Source organism: Rattus norvegicus, chromosome 5 (genome assembly GCF_021556685.1).
Source record: "Rattus norvegicus strain SHRSP/BbbUtx chromosome 5, alternate assembly SHRSP_T2T, whole genome shotgun sequence".
NCBI classification, from domain to species: domain Eukaryota; kingdom Metazoa; phylum Chordata; class Mammalia; order Rodentia; family Muridae; genus Rattus; species Rattus norvegicus.
In genome coordinates this window covers 132,584,044-132,602,525 of record NC_141538.1, presented here as the reverse complement: position 1 = coordinate 132,602,525, position 18,482 = coordinate 132,584,044, and the positions used below count along the sequence as shown (strand labels likewise).

Here is an 18,482-nt window from a genome sequence, read left to right as displayed (position 1 = left end):
TCCTTTTAACTATTTTGGATGCCCATATGTGAGATCATGCAGTATTTTTCTGTCTTATTTCTCATCATTTATGAGGTCAGAAATAGTAAAGCTTCTTGTTAAAGGTTACTGTATGATACAACCAGTTTTATACAAATAAATATATTTGTGCTATGCTTTATACAGTATATATTTATATATTGAATATATAATATACATTGAATATGCAGAATTACATTTTAAATAGATGTAGTATATTACTCTACATATTAATAGATGTCAAAATATATTACATATATATTAATATGTAAAATATATTGAAATAACATGTATTGAAAAATATGTATATATTTCATGTTGACAGGCACATATGATGGTGGTCTCGTCCCTTTGCTATTATAATATAGTGGAGAATATATGAAAGCAGAACTCTGTGATTCTGATTCTTCTGCATGTATGTAACCCAAGTGGGGAATATTAGATTATAAGGTAGTTTGGGTGTTTTGTGCTTTTAGATGATTCAGTTTTCACTGTGCTGATTTTTCATATTTTTGCTCTTATTGCTTGTGTGTTGAGTGTATCAATCTGCTGCAAAGCAGCTCAATTTCAAGGAACTTCTGAAAATCTTAGTTTCAGGTTGATTTGTGTAAACAGAATAGGATCTAATTTTATTTTGTGTCTGAATTTAATCTAACTTGCCAAACTAATTTACAAAGAGCTGATTTGCCATTTCCAAGACTTGACATCTTTGCTGAAGGCTAACCAATCGTGTGGTCCACTTCTGAGCTCTCCACTCTGTTCCTTTTGTCAGTGTTTGATTTTTGTGCGAATGCATGGTGTTATACTATAGCTTTCAAATGTAATTGAAATCTGAAAGGGTAAGTACTTCCAGCTTTCTTCTTGCTCAATTGCTTTGGTTATTTGAAGATATTAATGGTTCCATGTAAAACTGTATTTAGACATTGCTATTAGAGTTCTGAGGAAGGCTGTTTTGATTATGGACGTTGCTTAGGGTGGTAGTCATTTAACAATGTAAACATTTCCAAACCCCAAATTTATATGTCTGTTGATCCCCATCCTTAAATTTATCAGTTTCATAATTTTCATGTAGTTTTTCATCTCTTTAATAACTGTATATTTATTCTTATTACAAATGTAAGTGGTATTACTTGTTTAAAATTTCCTGTTTAGGTCACTGTCATATCTAAAATGACACAGATATTTGTATAGTTTTTTGCAACTTCTTTGAACGCAATAGTTCCATCTAAGAGTTTCTGAACAGATCTTTATTATTTCCTATGTATAGGATCATGTCACCCCAACCTTACATTTCACTCTAACATCGAGCACATTTAAACTTTTACTACGACTTTCAGGAGGATGCTGATCCTAACAGGGGAGAGTAGTCATCTTGCCTCATTCCAGATCTTACAGGAAATGTTCTCAGCTTTCACCTCTGGTTACATCATAATTATACTTTGTGTCTAAAGTCTCCAAAAGGGCTAAGCATTTTAACTTACTGTTTCCCAGAGCTCAACTCTTGGGAAATAGTGGGAACAAAAATTTGGATCTAATGTGATGTCTGAGCTCCTTAAAGGAGCTGTGGGACAATCTCTTCCGCTGTCTTTCTCACATAGGTAGGAAGTTAATCGGCTTTGCTCTGTCACATGCTGCCTCATCACAGGCCCAGAAGCAAGGATCAATATCCCATAGGCTGGAACCTTTATGAACCTTTGCTGTTTTAAAGTCATTGCCTATACACTTTGTTATAGGAAATGGGAGATAAGGTTTTTCATGGACACACGTCCCTTGTGTTTCTATTTTATTATGAAAAGCTGCTGAAGTTTGACAAATACTTTGCATGTATTGAGTGATCACTTGCTTTTGAGTTCCATTCTGATTCTGTGGTCCATCATAGTAGCTGATTTTATTCCAAACTGATATAGATCAATGGATATATATCACTTGGTTGCAATGTATGATTCTTTTAATGTCCCCATGCACAAAGCCATGAGGCATAGCAAGGATAGAAAATTGGGATTGGGATGAAGCCTGGGATTGGAATTGGAGATATTGAGAGTTGATTTCTTTAAAACTCCCAGTTATGTTATATGAATGTTTGTTTTGATTCCACGTGTGGGATATGGGCTGCTTCAGTTTGTCCACAGCTGTTACCTATGATTGCCTTGTGCTCTAGGAGGAACATGATTCTTGCCAGCTGCAGACAGTTTCTGGGTCCTCTGGAGAAAGCATAAATGGGGAAGTCCTGAGACAGCCTGGGGGTGGCTGTTGCTCCCACTGCTGATTGGTGCTGTTCCAGTTTCTCAAGTGGTCATGAGCAAAGAGACAAGAAGAAACTGGATATCCTGGTGATTAAGATTGGACTTGCCCCAAGGACCTAACACCCCTAATCATCAGGGAAAAATCATTTTACCTCTAACCTTTCTCTCCTACCCAGCATTGCACCCTTTTTAGAAGGTATTAGGGCAGAATAAAGGTTGGAAAGGTGGTAGATATAAAAACTCAGTAAAATATCTTTTTTTAAAAAAGGTCATAAACAGAGTAATTCGAGTGAGGGATACAGGGGCCAAGGCACCTAGGATCCATAATGGCTAATACCAAAATCATAGGAACTCATAGCAATGGGGAGAAATCTTGAGGGTTTCTGTGGAAAAGACTAATAGAGTCCCCTTAAGAGGTAGGTGAGTGTACAACATGGTGGCACTGGTGCCCATATGACAGCAATTCAAACCCTAAGTATATGACTAACAAAATGTGTGAAACTGCATACCTACAAAAACATTCACATATTCAAAATACATCAAAAGTGGGAAAGCTTTGCTGTCAATCAACAGAAGGGATAAACAAAAAACTGGTCCCCATTGGATTACTTAGTAAAAAGGAATACATACTGAAACAAGTTACACACATGGGCAGACCTTGAAAGCATCACGCTACTTGAAAGAACCCAGACAAGGCAAGGAGCACATAGTATAATTCCATTTATATGATGTATGTGGATGAAGCAGAGAGGGGAGAGAAGAGAGAAGAGAGGAGAGAGAGAGAAAGAGAGAGGAGAGAGAGAGAGAGAGAGAGAGAGAGAGAGAGAGAGAGAGTGTGTGTGTGTGTGTGTGTGTGTGTGTGTGTGTGTGTGTAGATTGGTGCTTTCCAAGAATTGGGGGCAAAGGGAAGCCAGAAATGGTTAGGAAATGGTTACTATTCACTTACAGGAATTGTTCTGGGATGATAAAATATCTGAATTTAGTAGTTACGGTTGCAAAGCTCCGGGAACAGTGTAAAAACTACTGAACTTTCAAAAGGCTGCATCTCAGTAAATCTATTTAATAATTAAGTACATTACCAGACCTCCGTATTTGCTCCTGGCTTTTAATCCCTGAAGTCAGAGTGCATCTCTCCTGCAGGGACTTCCTGGTTATTCACATTAATTCATTAAATAATTACAGAGAGCAGAAGACTATTTTAAGTTAATCCCTTTATCACCACATGTCTGAAAATTCAAACATGAGCAAGATTATATAACTTGAAATTATAACTAGGACAAGGGATTTTATTTCTCCATTGACTTTAACATATTCTTTCCTAAATTGCCTAGGGTTTTGTTTTGAGACAGGGTCTCACTCTGTTGCCCAGACTGGCCTCAAACTTAGAGGTCCTCCTATCTCTGCTCCCTCCCTTTAACTTTAAATGGGAAAGAAATACATTAGAGAGAAAGAACTTGGAAGGGGGGCAACATTTAGAATGTAAATAAATACAATAAAAAAGATTTTATCACAAAAAGAGAAAAATCTAGTTTTTCTTTCAAATTGAGCCTAATGATTTTAGATCTTTATAAAATACAATAACGTTCTATAAATGATAAAATACTATTAGTCTCTGAAGGCATTCCTCTGTAAACATGATACAGCTTAAGGACCCAGAGCCATGGGGTAATGAACTATCCTTCCCCAGGGAACAGAGACAGGCAGACAGACAATCATCAAAGATGCTACTAACTAGGAATTTTCCCTCATCCTTCAGAGAGATGCCAATTTCACCCCACAGCAAATATCTTCCAGAATACGTTTCAGAAGCTCCCTTTGGAGCACTATCTTTGTCTGTCCTCATCATATCTAAAGTCACCACAAGGGCAGCAAGAGCTTATTTGTTTGGGTATTTCTATAAAATAGAACATTTTTAAATGAAATGTTTTCCTTCCCATCAAACTTTTTCCTTTTTAAGACAAAGTATCACTGTGTAGCCCTTGGTGGCCAGTGAGCTTGAGAGGTCTTCCCGCCCCAGCACTGGGGTTACAGAGGAAAACTGCTGCACCAGCCTTTTCATGCATGTTGGGGGTCTGAACTCTGTCCCCTGCTCACATATCAAGAACTCTACCAACTGATCTCTCCAGTCTCCCAACATGAATTTTAAAAAGATTATTCATGTTAACCTTTAAAACATGTTGTCCAAATCATAATATAACCTATGTCAAGGAATTCAGTGCTCACACGCTGCAATGTTTTGTTAGCCTATGTCCAAACACATCTGAGAATGGCATTTGGAAACGTGGTACAGAACAGCAGAGGTGGGAGTGGCCACTACACTAAATGTTCTTAGGTTAGAAAATGCTGAGTTAACTCACTAAATGATTACAAAACATCAATTGAGCATCCAAATTTCTGCTAGAGCACATCATGGGCACTAAAGCATCTAACATATAATGCTCCTTGTAAGTGTGGGAGCCTATTCCCAGGGTGAATTTACAAGCACTTTTTCCACATCTTCAGCACTCTCTATTCCCAATGGCTCTGAGCGTGTGTGTGTGTGTGTGTGTGTGTGTGGCAAGCAGACATGGGCAATAAAATACATCTATGTTCCTATACCCATCTCATAGAATTTTGGTTCCCATCCATAGGACATGGTTTGGGGGCTACTCCACATTCTTCCTACAGCAGCAAGGGAAACTAAAAACATTATTCAAGAGACTCAGCTAGGAAGTGGCAGAGGTGAGACGGGAGCCTAGATGAAATGTGCTTGCCCATGATGCTATTTTTGACGTAGTGCAGATTGCCAAGCTGAGATGTCTTAACATGTTTAAGGGTTCTATTATGTTATGACATAAGGCTATGTCACACTCTAATCTCAGAGCTAAACAGAATGTGAGTCCGAGTTCTGACTTTCTTTATAAATCAAAAACGTTGAATTAACAAGTGATCGAGTCAAGGAGAAAGCACTGCCTTGTAGTCAGCTCCTGGAGCTTCTTCTGAGTCCTAGTTCTCTCATTTCCACTTTACCTTCCCTCACTGTGGGTCGATGCTAATCACTTCCTCTGCACTTTTAAGTGCAACTGGCTTCATGGGAGTGGGTAGGGGAAGAGACACACATTTTATCAATGCATCACTAGGTTTATAAGTGTTAAAGACTGGGTTACTTTCACCCCTCCATGTTCCCTTTAAAGTGTGGGTGCTAGTTTCCTTGGTCATGTGATACCTATGAAAATACCAGAGGTAAGATTACAATTCTTTTATTTTCAATTGTTTATTTTTAGTTTCTACATGCTTACTAACACAGACTGCTTCACTTATTGTTTGCATCAAAATGTATTTCTCAAGAAGAAAATATTGCAAATAATTCAAGACTAAAATATTAGCTACATAGTTGTTGCGGTAACTCAACTGGTTTTCTAGAGAAGGAGTGAGTGCATATGTGAGCTTTACAAAGAAAACTGGTTTTTAGGACCTAAGAAATACAATAGCCTCTTCTAAGGTGAAAAAGTAGATAATATTTGTTAGCACAGGTTCAAATTCTTAAAATTTGTTTCTGCAGAGAATGTTGTTTTGCTCATTACTAAGAACAGGAAGCTGATATTAAATATTACCCAGATAAGATAATTAGCCAAGCAGGTGGAAAGTTAAGAGAGTAATAGTGGAAGAACATTCTAGAAAGAACCTATTCTTCAGTTTGTCAATGGTGACAGGATCGTGGCAGGATAGCCTTGTCACAAACTGGAAGTTGTGACTATATTGTAGAGTTTTGACATTGGAAGCAGCACATTCTTCTGTAATAAAGGCTTGGCTGTGATAAGTTACCATTTGAAGAAATATGCTGGGTTCAAGTCTGTTACTCAGTGAACATCTGTTATAAAGAAAGGCATACAAATACAGATGACATCAAACGCTTTCATTGAGAGGTTGACATGGACGCTTATACAGTGTACGGAAGATGGTCTCAGAAGCTTTCCTGTGTATGAGAAACAGAACTACAGGCTTTTTTGTATAAGTTCCTGTACATCTTGTCCATGCTGTTCTCAAAGACGGGTCGGTGGGATTTCCCTTTACAAGAGGCTGCTCTGTTGGACCAGCATTCACCATCATCCAAATGGAAAGAGCCACGCGGCCGCTGAAAGGAGCTGAGAAAAGATTTAAAAAAAGTTAAAAGAGTGAAAGGAAGTTAAAAGTTCAAACATTTACTAAGTACTTCTAGATATGTGATAATCTGTTGTGGCTGTGAGAAACAAAACACACTGAGACAAGATTGACTTTCTATAAGGGAAATCTAAACTGTTAATATGAACTTATGTAGAAAAAGAAATTGTGTTAAGAGTTAAAAGCAAGGCAAAAACAACACAGAACGCAGGCACAGTGGCACAAACTTTTAATCCCAGAACTTGGGAGGCAAAGGTAGTCATGTCTCTGTAAATTCAAGGCCAGCCTGGTCTACATGGAGAGACCTTATAGTAAAAACAAAAATGAAAATGAAACAACGCAGGTAAAGTGGCATGGTCAGTATGATAGAACTTCTAAAGCTAGAGTTCTTTGTATACTCAGGAACCTTTAGTTATTAATGTTTTAGTTTTTCCTCCTTAATTATGTTTTTATAAAATTGTACAATTCAAGAGAATACATATAAAGTGCTTATTTGGAATAAAGAAGTGATTATGATGCATTGAGATAAATAATTTCATTGTGCCCAGCAATCTCACAATACCATAACAAGACAGTAAAATTCAGGATATCAATAAACCCATCTCAGCTGACTAGGAAACTCCCCACTGGCTAGCAGACATACATAAGGTGCAATGCAGGATGCTGGGGGAGAAGACACCAAGTTCTAGTCCAGCACTGGACTCTGAATGCTACAATACCAACCTGCATGCCTAGTGTACTCACTGGTGCAAAGGGGCATGATGGTTATAGATGCAACTAACTGCTTTCTGATTAGATATGAGGTCCCTTCCATGAGAATAATTTCATGCCTAGTACTGCAAATCTAAAAAAAATTCTTAACTGTGAAGGCCACAGGCCTTAGGGGGAAAAATACTGTTACTGTCTTGCTATCTAGTCATATTGTCAAACTGCCCTTCAAATATTTATGCTTATAGGCTTCTGTTCTTGTCAGTGTTGGTTTGAGAATCTTCTTTTTGCAGTGGATACAGGTTAGTGCAGAGTGATAACTGGTCAGAAGTACTGAGAATAAGTAACTGAGTGCTTAGCTGTGCATGGTATCAAACAAACCCCTCCCCAACCCTGCCATCCAAGGCTCAGTCAATATCACAAGTGTTGAAGCAGAAAGGATAAAAAGTTGGAACCCAGAGAGGAGAGCTGATTATTGGACAGGATATGGCTGTTATGTTCCCTGTCAACAACTATGATTACCTAAACAAAAAGGACCATATCTATTATATTATTTTTAGTGGATGTGGGGGATAGGAAATAGGAGGGAAGGGAATAGGGGTAGATTTGTTCAAAACACATTGCATATATGAATGAAATTCTCAAAATTTTAAAACAAAGAAACAAGTCAAAGTCCTCCTTGTGAAATACATCTCTAAGCACAATGAGTCTTAATATGTAGTCTATGAAGAGGCGCAACCACAAACGTCACAATCCTAACTAAATAGCATTACTTCTTTGAGGCAGTCAGAATGTCTAATAAATTGTAAACAACTGAATTACTTTTTAAAAACATTTTGGTGCAAACTTCAGCTAGAAAGAAATCAATTATGTAGCACAGTCCCTAAGGAATTTCATGAAGAAAAATTCAGACAGTACTCCATGGTATAGCAGCAATGACGACTGCAACTACCCATGATTCATGGTTTTTAATTCTGCATCTTCTAGCCATTGGCACAAAACTTTCACAATAAAATTTACTAGAATAATCTTTCAAAAATATTTTTATTTCTAATATCCCTGAAATGAAAAAAAACAGATTTTCTCTAACATTATTTTGAAAAGATTTACTTGTATAAAATTATAAAAACTGTTTTGTTTATAATAAATGTATCAGGAAATATATGGATTTGCTGGTCAGTCAAATAAATCCTACACAGGAAGAAATGAATCATCACCAGTTGGGTATTTGTGTGTGTGTGTGTGTGTGTGTGTGTGTGTGTGTGTGTGTGTACATGTGTGCAAATGGATAAACGTGTGTGTAGAGGCAGAAGTCAATGTGTGGAATCTCTCAATTTTTTTCCACCTTATTTTTGGAGAAAAGATCTGTCACTGAATCTGGAGTTCATCATTCAGCCATACTACCTTTTCAACAGGCCCTAGGGATCTTCTGCCTCTGCTTCTGCAGTGCTGGGATAGCAAACACAAGTGCACAGCTGCTTCTGTTTTATGCCCCAGCATGGGGACCGAGGAGTGAAAACGCAGGTCCTCGTGCTTGCACTGTAAGCACTTTGCCAGGCCATCTCCCTAGCCCTTAAATGTGTTTTTATTGAAAAGCTTCAGTAATGAAAAGATTGAACTGGGCTGGTTAAGAGTGCCCAGGTTTAGTTCTCAGAAACAGTGTTAGGTGCCTTACAGCCACCTGAAACTACAGCTCCTGGGAGATCTCATGTCTCCAAACTCAAAGGTATCTGCGCTCACATACACGCATCCACATACAGACATACATACTGTTAATTAAGAAAATAGAAGTTAAATGTAAAAAAAAAAGAAATGGTCATTTTTATGCTAGCTATAAAAAAGATCTCCACACATAGAAACAAGCCCATACCTATATTCAGGGTCACTGTCATAGGCGGAGTCTCTATATAAAAGACTTCTTTTCAGTTCCAGTTCGTCTTCTTTCTCTGGGTCTCGCTCTTCCTGAAAAATTAAAAGATTTCCATTAATTTTCTCATTTCTTCCAATAGTAGTAATGAATCTGTGGTAAATGTGTCTCTCCTGCCTCCCCCTACAAGGCTGAGCAAGTCCTAGGACATCTGAGAAAAGAAACAAACTGTTGAGAATGCATATCTCTCAATAATATTTTGAGATTATAATATCATTATATCATTTTTCCTTTTTTTCCCTCCACATCCTCCCACATACACATCTTTGTTCTCTTTCAAAACCACACACACATTTTGATTACTAATTGGTACATGTATCTATGTATATGCACACATATTCCTAAATATAACCTGCTCAATCTGAATAGTTTATTGATATACATGTTTCAGAAGAGCACATTATAATTTGATTGGTATTAGTTAGCGAAGACTATCTATGCAGTAAATACTTTATAAACATGGAATAAATGGTAGGAGATGTAACAAGATATGTAAATTAATGAAGCTACACATTTTATATATACTTTTATCTTTTGAGACCTAAATGCCAATACCTTAGAAAATTACACAGATGCAAGCATGTATTCATGACTTGCAAAAGAAATGATTTATTGATAATGATAAGACAAAATAATAAACCAGAAAAAAACCTGAAATGTAGGTCTATAACTGGCACCCTTTGTAGGGTTATTGTGGGGGTCCCATGTTAGCTCCACCACAGTGCTCAGGCCTCTTGGGGAGGCAGGACACAGGGAGCTTGACCTTGACCTACTGCATGAAGCCACCCAGCAGATGTCTGGCTGTGAGAAGCCCCCAGATACTCCCGGGACGAGGAAGCACAGTCTGAGAGCGGGACACATTCAGAGATGGCTCAGAGGCCACGGGCCTGAAGGAGACCAGGGCCATCGGGGTCTCAGGATCTTGGACATCCAGGAGCCGCTGGGATACAGCAGAAGAGCTGAGAACAGAGTGTGGTCTGGCTGGGTTGGATCTAGCCCAGGGCTGAGGGGGTAAAGCAACGGGACTCCAGCTGGTCCTGCAGGACAGAGTCTTTGGCTGGATGGCATGGTGGTAGTAAGCTTGGACTTGGTGGCTGCCTCAGCTGGGAGCTCAAAGAGGCCTCCTATAGGAGACTAGACTGCAGCTGTGTAGGCTAAAGCCTTCTCTATGGTTCCCCATGGTGGATCCCAAAAAGAGATAGTCGATGGTTTTGAGTGAACTAATTTGTATAAAGGTACATACCCAAAGTTTGCACTCTTACTTTAGAGGGTTGGAAACATGGTGATCTGAGGTAGTTTTGCAAGCTGCATTGTCACAGTAAATTCATGTGTTTCCTAGACTTTCTTAGTAAGTACTGGTCTAACTTTAGCTATCACCTCTCACTCCTCATGAACTCACTCAACATGAACAACAGTAACGAAAGCAGGTAACAGAAACCTACAAAGACATTAAACCTCTATCAGATGTAGGATTGGTAGAGATCTCTTCCCATCTGTTGGTTGTCGTTTTGTCCTATTGACAGTGTCCTTTGCCTTACAGGAACTTTGCAAATGCATGAGGTCCCATTTGTCTATTGTTGATCTTAGAGCATAAGTCATTGGTGTTCTGTTCAGGAAATTTTCCCCAGTGCCCACGTGGTCGAGACTCTTGCCTACTTTTTCTTCTATTAGTTTGAGTGTATCTGATTTTATGTGGAGGTCCTTGATCTATATGGATTTGAACTTTGTACAGGGTGATAAGAATGAACCAATTTGTATTCTTCTACATGCTGACTGCCAGTTGAACCAGGACCATTTGTTGAAAATGCTATCTTTTTTCCACTGGGTGGTTTTAGCTCCTTTGCCAAAGATCAAGATCTTTACAAATTCTACAACCAACAGAGGACTAATATCCAATATATACAAAAAAACTCAAGAAGTTAGACTTCAGAGAATCAAATAACCTTATTAAAAAACAGGGTACAGAGCAAAACAAAGAATTCTCAATGGAGGAATACTGAATGGCCAAGAAGCACCTAAAGCATCCTTAATCATCAGGGTATGCATATCAAAACAATCCTGAGATTCCACCTCACACCAGTCAGAATGGCTAAGATAAAAAATCAGGTAACAGCAGATGCTGTCGAGGATGTGGAGAAAGAGGAACATTCCTCCATTGTTGGTGGGATTGCAAACTGGTACAACCACTCTGGAAATCAGTCTGGTGGTTCCTCAAAAAATTGGACATAGTACTACCTGAGAACCCAGATATACCACTCCTGGGCATATGCCCAAAAGATGCCCCAACATATAACAAAGACACGTGCTCCACTATGTTCATAGCAGCCTTATTTATAATAGCCAGAAGCTGGAAAGAATCCCAATGTCCTTCAACAGAGGAATGGACACAGAAAATGTGGTATATCTACACAATGGAATATTACTCAGCTATCAAAAACAATGACTTTATGAAATTCATAGGCAAATGGAGGGAACTGGAAAATATCATCCTGAGTGAGGTAACCCAATCACAGAAAACCACACATGCTATGGTCTCACTGATAAGTGAATATTAGCCAAAAAGCTTGGAATACCCAAGATACAATTCATAGACCACATGAAGCTCAAGAAGAAGGAAGACCAAATTGTGGATGCTTCAGTCCTCCTTAGAAAGGGGAACAAAATATTCACAGGAGAAAATATAGAGGAAAAAGTGTGGACCAGACTAAAGAAAAGGCCATTCAACATGTGGCCCATACATATACAGCCACCCAATTAGATAAGATGGATGAAGCAAAGAGGCACAGGCTGACAGGAACTGGATGTAGATCTCTCCTGAGTGGCACAGCCAGAATACAGCAAATACATAGGCGAATGCCAGCAGCAAACCACTGAACTGAGAACGGGACCCCCATTGAAGGAATCTTAGAAAGGACTGAAAGAGCTTGAAGGGGCTTGAGACCCCATATGAACAACAATGCCAATCAACCAGAGCTTCCAGGGACTAAGCCACTACCCAAAGACTATACATGGACTGACCCTGGACTCTGACCTCATAGGTAGCAATGAATAGCCTAGTAAGAGCACCAGTGGAAGGGGAAGCCCTTGGTCCTGCCAAGACTGAACCCCCAGTGAACGTGATTGTTGGGGGGAGGGCGGTAATGGGGGGAGGGTGGGGAGGGGAACACCCATATGTAAGGGGAAGGGGAGAGGCTGGGGGATGTTGGCCTGGAAACCGGGAAAGGGAATAACAATCAAAATGTAAATAAGAAATACCCAAGTTAATAAAGATGGAAAAAAAGAATTAATTAAAGGGCTTTGCAAAAAAAAAAAAAAAAAAAAAAGGCCATTCCTATATAGTCACCAAATGCAGACACTATTGCAGATGCAGGAGTGCTTGCTGACAGGAGCCTGATATAGCTGTCTCCTGAGAGACCCTGCTAGAGCCTGACAAATACAGAAGTGGATGCTCACAGCCAACCAATGGACTGAGAACAGGGTCCCCAATAGAGGAGCTAGAGAAAGGACTGTAGGAGTTTAAGGGATTTGCAACCCCATATGAACAACAACAATATCAACCAACCAACACCCCACCCCCACCTCTGAGCTCCCACGGACTAAACCACCAACCAAAGAGTACACATGGAGAGACCCATGGCTCCAGCTGCATATGTAGCATCAATGGGAAGAGAGGACCTTGGTCCTGTGAAGTTTGATGCCCCAGTCTAGGGGAATGCCAGGATGAGGAGGTGGGAGAGAGTGGGTTGGTGGGTGGAGGAGCACCCTTATAGAAGCAGGGAGAGGAGGGATGGTATAGGGGGTTTCAGGAGGGGAAAACCAGGAAAGGGGATAACATTTGGAATGCAAATAAAACAAAACAATGAAACCCACAAGGAACAGCATTGATAGAGGAAGGACCCATCCACTTCAGGTAAGATAACACATTCATTGTCAAAATACCAGTGAATGATAAACAAGCAAGTTAAACCATTTTGGAATATGTACATATAATTTTAGTTGTTTAGACTTTTAGGTCTTGCCATTATGAATAATCCCATATGTTTCTACTGGCACTTTCTTTTCCCCTAACATTTTTGTCTACTATTAAAAGAGTTAAATTAGTTTTCTTTTAGTTAGTGCCCAAATGATCAATATTTAATCGTTTATTTTCAAATTTTCCATCAGATCTTTTTGACTGCCATCGAGCCACGTTAGAAAGATGGACAAGAGATAAGTGGGAGGGCTGTCCTAAGGGGAGTGAGCATACTAACAACATTCAGCAGAACACTGCCCATCTGGATCAAGGAAGGCACGGTGGGGAAACCTGACCCAAGAAAAAAGACAGACTGCATTACTGATCAGAATACAAATAGGAAGAATTATTTCATGTTTACAGAGCATCTGACTAGAAAGTGTGCTCAGAAAGGCCACTTGAACACCTAGCAACTATGAACTGGGGAAAGGGAGACAAGCATAAAACAGTTACTTTGAATTTAGTCAGATATGGCCATTGTTAGACCTCTAATCTACAGAAAGATAAAATTATCCATTCGAGCAAATAAAGTTATGAAAATATGATATCAATAGAAAAAAAGAGGTACAAACCCCCTAGTAAAATATATCAAAATTGTTGGGAGTTAGATGTTATAGTAGACAGCTACTTCTGTTGCAAACTAGGAAAGCTGACAAAAAAATAATTTTTAGGATATTAGAAGCAAAACCAATGAAGGCTGCAGATGTTAAGCTATGTGAGAGGTAATCCTTTCAAAAATGGACCCACAGTGCACACCTCTTTTTTTCCTGAAGCATTTGAAGATCTGTGTATGGACTAGAGGCTGGGTTGGAACAGCTAACGTTTGACAAAAGCTCAGTGCTAGAAACAAATATTACAAAGGCTCTCTTATGATTGTACAAGGTAGAAGACAACATTTAAATTCTATAGCATCTTTTAAATGCATCAGTTTCCAAAACATGTCATGTATTGACTCTCAAAGCTTCCCGAGACATCAGGGAATAAAGCTAAATGAAAACATCTGGAAAGCAGAGTGAGTCTCCTTCAGTTTTGCATTGCTTAGAGATGGGGATCACAGGGTTAAGCACTGCAGACACAAGAAACAGACCCTTTCAGTACTGTTGACACTTCAGTGTCCCCACTGAAACTGATTATGAGAGAAAGAGAGACTATTTTCTTCAGATGGGGACCCACAGACAAAGAGGATTAAAATTGAAGCCTAGAAAGTTCTCAAACATACAAATTGTCCAGATATTTGTTGGCTTCTGAAGTTGAACAGACCGGGAACAAATATGCTAACCCCCAAAATGTCTGAATATCAAAGAAAACATGCCCTATAATCGGGGTACCTAATAGAAACATTTACCAGACGGATTGATAGGAAGCAGATAAGCACTAACGTCCTCAAAAGCCATGTTTAACTGACACCTGACTCTTTGCAAGGAGCATGCGCCTCAGACACCTGCCGTCAGAGAGCAGTCCGCAGCTGGTCTCAGTCACAGCAGCAGCTGCTGAACGGAGAAGACGGCAAACATTGAACTAGCCATGCAAAAGGTGTTACTTAGCATTATGTTGAGAAAATGCATCATAAGTTTATTTTACTGTATATCCTTCTTCAAGTAAGGCAGCTGCGACATTATCAGGTGATGTTGCAGGACAACACTGACTGAAACATCGCCATGGCAAAACCATCTTAGCTTGAGATGTAAAGAAGGAAGCTTCTGTTCTCCAGAGTCATCCCCTGGGTCCATGGTTCTCTAATGGTCAATGCCAATTCACCTCTCATAAGCATGGAATTCCATGTTGTATTGGCAAAGGCCTAATGCTTGTAATTTAAAGGGGGAGCTAATGCCATATGTGAGAAATGAGCTGGGATTGGTCAGGAAGGACCCTAAAGATAACCGGAATTTATCAAAACTCAATGTAGCCCGAAACCAGGTCCCTTTTGGATCAGAGTTATTAACCCTTAATGCTACCTACCTGCCTAAAAGAGAAAACAAAACCCTTTCTTCATGAAGAAAATCAAAAGCATTTTAAACATATCCAGAACTGTATCTAAAAATAAACAGGGCACCTAGGGCCTGGATACCATCACTGCTAAAAGGAAAGAGTAAAAAAAAAAAAAGACAAAGATACAAATGTAAGTACATTCTAAATGCTGAATTATAGAAGACAGGCACTTTAAATTATTGTTTGTGATTAATATAATCAAGAAAATGTATGGGATGTTGAAAAATGACATGCATTTTTAAGACTTTCAGATATGAGTCCAGGAAGATGAATAAAAGATTTAGAATTAAAAACATAGTTACTGAAATAACCAACTTAGCAGGGAAGTATAACAGCACACTGAAATCAGTAAAAATCAGAATTAATTTAAGTTTCAAAATAAATAGCTATAATAAAAGCAAGCAAAATGATAAATACAAAAAGTCCAGAACTCGAGATGGCTCAGCAGTTAAGAGCACTGGCTGCTCTTCCAGAGGACCAAAGTTCAGTTCTCAGAATGCACATTGGCTCACATGTATCTGAAACTCCAGTTCCTGGGAATCTAACACCCTATTCTGGCTTCAGCAGGTACCTGGTGCAGTGATGCACGGACAAATATGAAGGTGAAATACTAAAATAACACTAAAACTTTAAAAACAGGCTAAGAAACCTGTGAGACAGAATCAAAAGATCTAAAAATAAAGTCCAACATTCAAAAAGTAAGAAATTACAGTATTCTTCTAAGGCATGCTTGAGGAAATAATGAGCTAGAATACTAAGCAAGCCCTGGTTGAGTGTGCTGAGCTGGCTTAGCGCCTAAGCTCAGCGTTGACAACACGGATAAGAAAGTCAAGAATTCAGAATCAAAAGGCATAGTCCTAATCCAAAATTCAAAATGCTTCCAGATCCAAATTATCTGAGTGTCAGCAAAGACTTCACAAACAGAAAATTCTACACTGTCCTCGTAAAATGGGTCAAATCAAAATAGGAGTCAAAATTTTAAAAGTACTTAAATTCTTTTATACAATAATCTTTAGGTGCTCGGTATATTTAGGTGTCTGTGAAACATAAATGAGGTTCATGCAAAGTTCATCTCATCCCCAAGATCCCTCCTTCCCATTCTCCTATGCTCTGTCCTTTTTCTCATTTCTCCATATATAAAGTTGTGTATGTGTGTGTGTTATATATAGGAATACACACACACACACACACACACACACACACACACACACACACTGTGGTTAACTCATGAATATCCAAATACCTTGTCCCTCAACAATTCCTACTTAGTTACATTTCAGTGTAGGATGTGTACATAAAAACACCACATACACATTAAAACACTGCATGTAGCAATACATAAGTAAGCATTAGCCTCAAATTAGAAATACAGTAGATTGAGGTATCCTTTTGTAAAAGGTCAATTCTTAATTCTGCTATTGTGCCCATTGATAGCATGTAAATGAGTGAACATATCTAGATCCTAAGAATTTGCTTGGGGAGCATAGTTTGCTGAATCTGTGAACATAGAAAAAAAGTAAAGACATGCATGTTATATACACAATGATCAGCTATAGAAACTGGACATAAAATTATATGTGATTTTCAATGTTCAAAGCCACATCAAACTAATCTAGATACTGTCCTATATTAGAATACTTTGGTGTCTGCTGGAAAGGACCCTAAGGCACTACCCCAGGGTAACTGGGGTACCGATAATGTTGCAACTGACCTGGATGCTGCTTTACACATCATACACTTTGTTAATATTCATTCTATTGAACAAAGGAATAAAATACATACCAAGGAAGTAAAAATTTTAAACTACCCAAAAAAATCAGTACCAAAAATCCATGGAAAACACATACAATGAAATGATGTGACAAGACAGCCTGTTAGCACAGCACCTTAACTAACAAAGGAGGCTGGTGCAGACACTTGTGAAGGAAAGGACAGGGGAAAACCAGGTGGCATCCACCTGATGACTTCAAACGTCTCAGAAGCTCACTGCATCAGCTTGTGGGCAGCCACCAAAGGCAGATGTTTCCAACTCCTCCAGCAGTGAGCGAGCACAGAGACTCACAGAAAATTCCACAGGAGCTAGAGCCACCTGGGAACCATTAACTCTCAAAACTAACGGGCAAAGTTTCTTCTCTTCATAAAATCGCACAGTAAAATAACACCTGGGACAGACTCCAAATTAAACAGAGCAATAGGAGGAAAGAAAATTGAAAATTCAATGCAAATGGCAAGTGAAAGAAAGCCAAGAAACTATGCTGTGTATTTGGGGAGGGAAAAATGATTTAAAAAAATTACAGGCTACATATCTTACTAATTACACTAAATTATATTTTGTCTCTGAAACTTCAGAAAAGTATTGATAAAAATATGCTTATCTATATGCGTGAGGGACAAAAATTTTAGGAAGAAATAATTTTATAAAGAAAGACTGTGAGCTGGTTAGAGAGGAAAAGACAGCAAACAAAAAGTCAACATCCTTCCAATCCTGATGATGCAATGAATCTTCACTGATGACCTTCTGACCTCTCAACAGGGACACTGACCCTGCCAAGGATGTCAAGCCTCAGCTGCTCTCCCAGATCCCTTCATGCCTTCAAAATCAGTAGCAGGTGGGAGACTCTTACAAATTATGTACCAAGTTCAGCTGTCAGCTTGAAATGCAATCTAAATTCCCTCTAGACCACAAGTTCTGTGCACTGAATTCTGGGGGAAAGTTCTTAGAAATGTCACATCAGTGATAACGTTCCCTTGTTTGTCACAGTTTATTTCTTAGCCTAAGCTAAGTAGCATCAATTGTCCCAGTGGAACAAAGATTTTTAGTTCCTTAGATTCATGGTCAAAAATACCATAAGAACAGCCCAAAAGATTCTCTCTTAAAGATCACAAAGCAGACCTTCAGTTCCCTGTGCATTATCTTCCAGTTACCATAACAACTCACTAGGCTTGGAGCACTGACTGAATATTTGAGTCGAACTCATCAAAATCCTCTACCTTCCTCCCATAAAACATTCCAAGACAAAAGCATCACATGATCGTATCCATTACATAAAAATCCCATTCTCTTGTATCAACTGGTGTCCAGTTTGCTTCTCTTTTGCTGTGATAAACACTGACTAAAAACAACATGAGGAAGAAAGTGTGTATTTGGTGTCCACATTACTGTCTATCATTGATGGAAGCCAAGGGAGGAGCTCACATGCCCACATTAGGCTGGCTCTTCTTATGTCAAGAAAATGCCTTACAGCCATGTCCAGGCCAAGCTGGCAGAGGAGGCAATGCCTCTGTTGAGATTTCCCCTTCCCAGATAACTCTAGATTTTAAGTTCTCGAAAACTGTGCAGCATACGTGAAAATTAGACCCAACATATATGTCACACGAGTTCCTGAAAAAGAATTCGAAGGGCAGGAAGCAGAAAAATTATAAATATGAAAAAAGAATTATAAAT

The 18,482-nt window shown here is 38.9% G+C and overlaps 1 protein-coding gene across 2 annotated transcripts in view; it reads right to left on the bottom strand.

Moving 5' to 3' along the window:
• Positions 1-5,489: 5,489 nt before the first annotated feature.
• Spata6 (spermatogenesis associated 6) overlaps positions 5,490-18,482 on the bottom strand; it is an 83,303-nt gene continuing 70,310 nt past the window's right edge. Inside the window, 2 exon segments of one of the 2 annotated variants that reach the window (NM_134392.2) lie at positions 5,490-6,385; positions 8,980-9,071. In NM_134392.2, coding sequence (NP_599219.2) covers positions 6,205-6,385; positions 8,980-9,071 — 273 coding nt within the window. In that variant the 3' untranslated portion in view covers positions 5,490-6,204. 2 annotated transcript variants of the gene reach the window in all.